At 32.9% G+C, this 8,292-nt stretch overlaps 1 protein-coding gene across 1 annotated transcript; it reads left to right on the top strand.

Moving 5' to 3' along the window:
• Window positions 1–274: 274 nt before the first annotated feature.
• On the top strand, window positions 275–7,465 carry Pgm2a (phosphoglucomutase 2). The gene is made up of 10 exons (XM_065360363.1): window positions 275–468; window positions 613–869; window positions 950–1,142; window positions 1,217–1,486; window positions 1,560–1,744; window positions 1,863–2,049; window positions 2,118–2,341; window positions 4,139–4,244; window positions 6,877–7,103; window positions 7,184–7,465. The coding sequence occupies exons 1-10, from the start codon at window positions 409–411 to the stop codon at window positions 7,284–7,286; spliced, it is 1,812 nt and encodes a 603-aa protein (XP_065216435.1). The 5' UTR covers window positions 275–408; the 3' UTR covers window positions 7,287–7,465.
• Window positions 7,466–8,292: the final 827 nt, after the last annotated feature.

Here is an 8,292-nt window from a genome sequence, read left to right as displayed (position 1 = left end):
AAACTTGGAAATTCGTGTTGTTTTGCCTACCAGAGTGATAAGAATCAGGCATAGAGTATGCAACCCGCGGATTGTAGAAAAGCAAGACGAAAATATTTCAAAGTCCAGAAAAAAATTCCACTACACACCGCCACCGGTATGAATCTAGACGCTCGTCAACTTTTCCGCCTTGTAGAGCTGCGTGATCCAAAAATGCCCCATAATTTATAGAAATTTCATAGTCATTCTTTCAATCACGAGCCATTTTGAATACTGCGGAGACGATGTTTACATCTTTCAAAAATGATAAGAGCGAATTTTGAAAAAATTGAAAATTAATCTTCAAGAGTTTCAAAGGTTGAAATTTCATTAGAATTATTTCAGTTCTTCTAGTACTTATTGTCGGTCCAACTTTACGTGAATACTGAAATGTCTAGCGACTCTCAAAGTCTAGATAATGCACTTTCAGAGTGGAAAAAATTCAATAAAGTTAGTATCAATTTCACTCATAATCTAACACCGAAATTTTCGTGTTTGGAATTCGTTATGTGTTTCCCATTTTCCAGTATTTTCGAACCATGTATTGCGTTATTGATTCCTACTAACACTGTTCACTTTGCTGTGTTTTTTCAGAGCAGACAATTCGACGACGAATTTGTCAAATTGGTTGAAGAAAACGATGATAAAAAATTAAGAAGATTATTTCTATCCAGATTAGAATTCGGTACAGCTGGCTTGCGAGGACGTATGGGTGCAGGATTCGCTTGTATGAACGATGTAGTAGTAATTCAAGCTTGTCAAGGATTACTGGAATACTTACAGAAAGTTATTAAGGACTTGAACACCAAAGGAGTGGTTATTGGATACGATGGAAGATATTTTAGTAAAAGGTTCTTTATTTTTTCATTTCTGAGATCCTCTTACCAATAATGTTTTTTCAATTTTAATTTTTCTTGTTTTTGTTCGACAGATTTGCTCAGCTTACAGCTACTATATTTTTAAATGCTCAAGTCAAAGTATACTTATTCCCTGACGTTAATCCTACGCCATTTGTTCCTTTTGCTATTAAGTTATTTAAATGCGCAGCTGGTGTTATGGTTACTGCGTCTCATAATCCTAAAGAAGATAATGGTTATAAAGTATATTGGGAAAATTCAGCTCAGGTACAATATGATTCGTACCATCCTTCCAGAAAGATATTTAGTTCACTTATAACCATGTCTATTTTTTTGTTTAGATAATATCGCCGCATGATAAAGGTATATCTGAATGCATCATGCGAAACTTGAAACCCCAAGAAACATCATGGAAGACCGAAATTATCGATAATAATCCAGAAATTATTAATCCTTTCCCCGAAGTAATGGCAGCTTACACAAGTCGACGTTTAAATTTAGCTTACGATTTGACAATGAATCAAGAATCTAATTGTTCGTTTACGTATACTGCGATGCATGGCGTTGGATATCGTTACCTTCAATACGTATTTGAAAATTTGAAATTTAATGTAAGACTATTCTCAATCGTTCGTCAACTTCTGAAGTTTCCTGTGGTGTAATTTTTTTGGTAAATTTTTTCAGTACTTGATTCCTGTCGAAGAACAAATGGATCCAGATCCAGAATTTCCTACTGTCAAGTTCCCTAATCCTGAAGAAGGCAAAAGTGCTTTGAATTTGTCATTTCAAACAGCTGAAAAGAATAAATGTACGATTATCTTGGCCAATGACCCGGATGCCGATCGATTCGCGGTGGCGGAGAAAATCAAGTATGACTCAAGTAATAACTGTTCACGCATTGCGTAGTGCTCATCTTTGGCGTTCCCAACCTTATTTTTAAATCTCATAAATAGGAATAGCAGCTTGATTATTTTTATTCATTTTTAGAGATACCAATAAATGGAAAGTTTTCACCGGAAATGAAACCGGTGCATTACTGGGATGGTGGATGTTGGAAAATTACAAACAAAAGCACCCAGATAAGAAGGATTTCTCCGATGTGTATTTCATATCGAGTACGGTCTCGTCGAAGATACTTCAAACTGTGGCCAAAGCCGAGAAATTATCTTTCGAGGTGATTATATTTTCTGAAAATTGATTAATTTATTATTCTTTTCTAATGAATTTTACGAATTATTTCAGGAAACTTTAACTGGCTTTAAATGGATGGGAAATAAAGCCGACGAACTAGAAAAACAAGGCAAAACTGTGCTATTTGCTTTCGAAGAATCTATCGGATTCATGTGTGACGTCGATTGTTTAGATAAAGATGGAATTTCTGCTGCAGCTAAGGTGGCCGAATTGACATTGTATGCAAGAAACTCTGGGCTCACACTTAACGATAAACTCGAAGAAATTTATGCCAAGTATGTAGATAGATGTACACGTGTTCGTCACGATAGTGATTTATGTTAAATTCATGTTCTATCAGTTTCGGTGGTCGTTTCACAGCTCATGCTTAAAGATCGTGAATATCACAACAATAACAAATTTACAATTCAATAATCTATATTTAAAATTTTTTTTAAATTCATCCGCTACAAAAGTTTTCTAATCTTCTACATTTCTACATAAAATATCATTTTCGATATCATTTAGAATTACATTGAACGTTTCATCATTGAAATATTTCCCCAGCGTTACAGAAGCTGTTACATAAGCGAGCAAAGAGTAAAATTTGAAATCTTTTTGAATTTCTACAAACAAGGGAATTTCATTCTTTTGATATATATTATCAATCAAGGTGGTGTAATACAATTGCAAAGCCTCGTTCCAATATTTATCCCTGGTTTTCTGATCAACACATAAATACATAACGTTCATTAAATCAAACGCCGGAGGCGAATATCGAGCTCCGAATAACTCGGTAATTTTTATCGAAACAGGATTTCCGAGCGAATCATACTCGATCATCGTCTTATTAGTGTTCATTATACCTAAACAAATCACCGACAATGGTTCAGGTTTCTTGGCTAAATTCTTCCTAATGTAATCTTCTATGGACCCATCGAACGAGTACGAACTGATCAACTTCGGAGTTATATTCGACGACCCCAACAAACTGAAATTTATCTCGTGTATTCTTCTCAACTGTGGTAAAAATACAATCGGATCTTTTGATTTGGCTGAATACGAAATCGCGTGAAATCTACCCAAGAATTCCATAGCGACGAACAAATGACGATGATCCCAAAACTGTGGACTTTGTCGAACATTTTGCAACCGTTCTAAAATAATAACCGCCTCGTCGTTGTCGATAGTCGACGATACAGTACCGTAATAAAAATGAGCGAAATGAGATTTCACAGATGAGTATTTCTCCAAGTAAGGCAGGATTCTGCGACGTATTGATATATCGCTGAGAAAAGCCAGATGTTTGAATGGATACGAACATTTTTCGTTGACTGTTTTGATCACCAAGTCTTTAGATGAAGTGATTTCTTGATCATTTGTAAATATTACGGTACCTGTCAGGTCTTGAGAAAGTTCTACGTCTGTACTGGGTACCGAATCTTCGCATTTAAACGACTGGTATTTCGCGTTTGTTCCGAAAGAACCGAAATGAAAAGCTTGATGTAAAACTGAATCGATAGTTTGAGATGTTTCCATGATTTTACTAACACTAGATAGAGTTAATACACGTTGAAGTGTTCGTTAAGCACTACTTTACATGAATGAGAGGTAGAAGGTAGAAGATAACTTAACAATGCTTCATACTGTTGATGCTTGGTACATGACGTGTTAAAATGGTAGATTATGATTAAATTAGTTTATTTTTGTGACATACTAGATAATGTTTATAATGAGAACGAACGAAGGGGAACATTTTAATGAATCGATAGACGATAGGGTAACTCACGGTGATTTGTTTGAGTGATGATGAATATGTCTGAGGTTCCTTATTACCTAATACTTATCTAATTTTATTTAATTCCTAGAATAATTGAAATTCAGATAAGGTTCATTATTGAATCATTTTGGTTATATTAATTGCGATATTCAAAATACTGCGCCACTTTTACAAACACGAACAGATAAACATTATCGCTATCTTATTGTATTAGGTACCTATTCGCTTTATACTAGAAGTACCATCAGCACTGTTATGTAATCTTTGTACTCTTCGAGATTGATTTAATTAAAATTTTATTCTCATTACGCAGATATGGACAACATTTGTACTCGAGTTCGTACTTCTTTTGCTATGATCAAGACGTGATAAAGAAGATATTCAACCGTATCAGAACGTGGAATGGGCAATCTCAAAGTGTGAGTATTAATGAAACTTCAATTATGTGAAGAAATCATTGGTTGGTTTTTACAAGGGAACCTCTTGAGGTGTCACTCCGATTTGAACGGGACTGCAATTTTTGGAAAGAGCATAGTCTAAAACCCTCAAAACCAAATTTTCAGCTGCCGAAGTTCATTTTTCGATTTTTGGCGAATTTTTGAAAATTCAGAATTGACTGTTTTCGGCGATTTATGTTTTTTTTTTTAAACGTACGTACTTGATCAATTAAAATGGTCAAAATAAGTCGCAAAAATAATATTAATTACCCAAATCCAAATTTCACCATTTCCAGCCATTCTGGAGCCTCCAGTGCAATTTTTCAATTTCTCTAGAATTTTGAATTTGCTCCAGAAGGCGTGAATATGCAGTTGGGCAGCTAAAAATCGAGTTGTGTATTATACTCGACCTGTTTAACGAGTTTATCTACATTTGAGGCGATTTTGAAAGTGACACCTCAAAAGTGGTTTTTTGACCAGCTTTTTTCAAAATTAAAAAATCCAAAAAATCGAAAGATAACCGTTTGTGAGGAAATTTTTGAATTTTGTGCGAATCGCTGTATTTCTTCAAGAACTAACTCCTCGAAGCGCAAATTCTACCATTTCCAGCCGTTTTGGAGCGAGAGTGACACCTCAAAAACCCACTCTTGAGGTGTCACTCTCAAAATGTGGAGCTGCCCAACTTAATATTCACGCCTTCTGGAGCAAATTCAAAATTCTGGAGAAATTGAAAAATCGCGCTGGAGGCTCCAGAATGGCTGGAAATGGTGAAATTTGGATTTGGGTAATTAATATTATTTTTGCGACTTATTTTGACCATTTTAATTGATCAAGTACGTACGTTTAAAAAAAAACATAAATCGCCGAAAACAGTCAATTCTGAATTTTCAAAAATTCGCCAAAAATCGAAAAATGAACTTTGGCAGCTGAAAATTTGGTTTTGGGGGTTTTAGACTATGCTCTTTCCAAAAATTGCGGTACCGTTCAAATCGCGTGTGACACCTCAAGAGGTTCCGTTGTTATTTTCAAAAATTAAAATTGATAATTTGAACCATAATAGCTGACACCTGTTCTTCAATTTCATTTTGAATAAAAATTCAATTTGAATTGAGTGTCCTTGCTTACCAAAGTCGAAATGTGTCTCAAAAATATGACAATGTGTTAAAAAAAAAAAATACGAGTAAATTAAAAGCTAAAAAAGGTCACCTAACCAAAATTTAAGCTGGACTTTTCATTTTTGATTTTGACAAATTTTTGACCAATTAAAAAACATTACTTCTTATTCAAAATTATCTATTTTTTGTTATAATTTTTAACTTTTAGTGTATTTATCCATTATTTTGAGTCTTCAAAACCAGATTTTCATTTCAATATGCTCAATTTGAAAACTCATGGATCCAGAGAATTCCAGCAGGATACCTGAAATATGATTTTTCGACGAGATTAAAAATTTATAGAAGCCAAAATATTGAAAATTGTCTTAATTTTTTTGTTTCTTCAGCTCAAGGAAAAAATGAGGGACTTGTCCGAAAAATCATTGAAGACAAAAAATTGATCTTTATGGGTGACTAAAATAACATACTTTGGATAATGACGAGAAGGGGGAGGGGATTTGATTCGGTGAATTCGGATTGTTCATCAAATTTGGCCAAGATTTAGAAAATGCAAATAATAAAAAATGTTCAACTTTTAAAAAACTTTTCAGCATATTTTTTAATTTTTTCAAATATTTGAATTTTAGAAATTTTTTTATTTTTTTGAAGAAATGGAAGGGGGATTTGATTTAGTGGATGCGTGTTCTTCACCAAATCTGATTAAAATTCAAAAAATGTCAAAACAAATGTTAAATTTTTCGAAATCAATTTTTAAATTTTATTAATTTTCAATTTTTTGGGGGAATTTTGATTGTTTAAAACTCCTATTCGTTATTAGACTAATATTTCCAATTTCTTGAAACTTTTTAATTTTTTGCTTCGAATATTTTGTACTTAATGGTTTTTAAAAAGCGACCATGGCATGATTTTTTTTTTTGAAAAATCGCTAGTTGAATTTTACAATTTTAAATTCTCTTTATAATTTTTGTTTTATTTTTTATTTTTTTGCATTTATGTAGTCAAAAAGTTATAAGGATGCTGCGACATACATCTTTTTTTTTAAAGATGGAAACTAAATTTTTAGAAGTCGTAATAAATTTTATCACCTTCATTCAAAGACGAAACTACCGGGGCGGGGCCTCCATCCATCTTCCACTTGAAAATTCAACATCATTTTTGTGTTGAAATTTTTGAAAGTCTATAATTCAAATTTGAAAACATTATTTTTTTACTTCTCCAACTTCTCCAATTACGAATTTTCGAAAACTTTTGCACTCGCTTGGCTCAGGCATGTTCGTTTTTATTTTTCAAACTTGAAATTCCTAAAAAAAAAAAATCAAAATAATTCTGAAATTTCGAAACCAGAAAACAATTGCTGAAGAATTATTAAAATCAATCAAAAAATTACTTTCAATAACCATAAGATCTATCTGATATTTAGAAACATTCAATTTTGTTTTTAAATTAAATTTTAAATCTCATATCTACCCAATTTCTCACTTTCATTTTCTATTTTGCAGTATCCGGACAGCATAGGAGACGGAAAATATAAAATTACCAGCGTTCGCGATCTAACAGCTGGTTTCGATTCGAGTATGCCAGACAATAAGCCAATATTGCCAGTCTCCAAATCCAGCCAAATGATAACATTCTCTTTCGAAAACGGCTTCATTTGTACGTTACGTACCAGCGGAACGGAGCCTAAAATTAAATATTACAGCGAATTAATATCATCGCCGGAGGAAAAGTTGGTTTTCATATTTTACCCAATATGGCCATAAAACCAAACGTGTCGAAACATATTAACACTTTTGTTTCGTTTTACAGGGATATTGAAAAATTGAAACAAAGATCGTTAGAAATGGTGAATACGTTGGTAGAAGAATTACTACAACCTAAATTGAATAACCTTATTCCAAAGAGCGATTGAAATGTATCATTTATCGCGTCCATTAGTTGCTTTTGATCTCACCAGTCATTTTCCATATATTTATTATAGCGTTTTATTTTATTTATTATTGATGGATCTGTTTAAAGAACAGATGCCTACGCTGTATAATCAGTTTAGTGTCATTGTGTAACTCTCGACAATAAATAAATTAAATACTTCGTCTGGCTTTTTTCTTTTATACTTATCAACAACTTGTATAATACGAGATACCGCGCCCCGTAATAGCGGCAAATTCATCAAGACGTTTTCGACAAATGCGGATATTAAAACTGACAATCGAAAACAGGAAAATTTTTCGTACTTCGCGTTCAGCATCGGTACTATTTTTATGCAGTGAGAAAAGTTTTAAAATCCGATTTAACAACTTTTTCCCAAGTTACGACCGAATTTAGCTACGTAAAAGCAAATTATCTAGATGAAATCATTTATCAAGTAAAGCCGGATTTTTAAGGATTACCTTAGCGAGAGCTACCTTCTTACTCAGTTTATGCCTTGTGGTTTTATATTTTTACTATTTCGAATAATTGTTTTATAAAGTTTTGGCGAATTATTGTTTACGAGTTTATCCCCTCGAATGGTTGTAAAGAGCAGTGGAAAAATGACGAAGTGATCGATTTTTAAAACGGTTTAATTTCTTTCCTCTTGATTGCGTGATTAATGATGGCTCGATTTGTGCGGTAGGAGATGGGTTTATTTATGAATTATGACAGGTGTTTTCGTCGAGTGCTATTGAGGAATATTTTTCATATTCTTTTTGAGAGTTGTGCCGTATTGGATTCAACATTCAACTAAGATTGTTAGTTTCTATTTTATCGACATTTCACATAAAAAATAAGCATTTTTAGGAAAAAAAAATTATGAGACGAAAAATTAATGCGTTTTAAAAATTTTATGTTTTGAAAAAAAAAACAAAAAAATATCATTTTTCAATACTTACGTATAATCAGGCATCTTTTTGTAATTCTTTCCTTGCAAGGTCCCGCAA

This window comes from Planococcus citri, chromosome 4, assembly GCF_950023065.1.
Source record: "Planococcus citri chromosome 4, ihPlaCitr1.1, whole genome shotgun sequence".
Lineage (NCBI taxonomy): Eukaryota > Metazoa > Arthropoda > Insecta > Hemiptera > Pseudococcidae > Planococcus > Planococcus citri.
Note: the sequence above shows the minus strand (reverse complement) of the source record. Positions and strands in the feature narration are given on the sequence as shown.

Excerpts from the sequence above, each read along its gene's own strand:
- Pgm2a (XM_065360363.1), top strand. The coding sequence starts at position 409 with ATGTCTAGCGACTCTCAAAGTCTAGATAATGCACTTTCAGAGTGGAAA. Across the intron at positions 469-612 it reads AGTGGAAAAAATTCAATAAA|AGCAGACAATTCGACGACGA; the intron begins GTTAGTATCAAT and ends GTGTTTTTTCAG. Across the intron at positions 4,245-6,876 it reads GGAATGGGCAATCTCAAAGT|TATCCGGACAGCATAGGAGA; the intron begins GTGAGTATTAAT and ends TCTATTTTGCAG.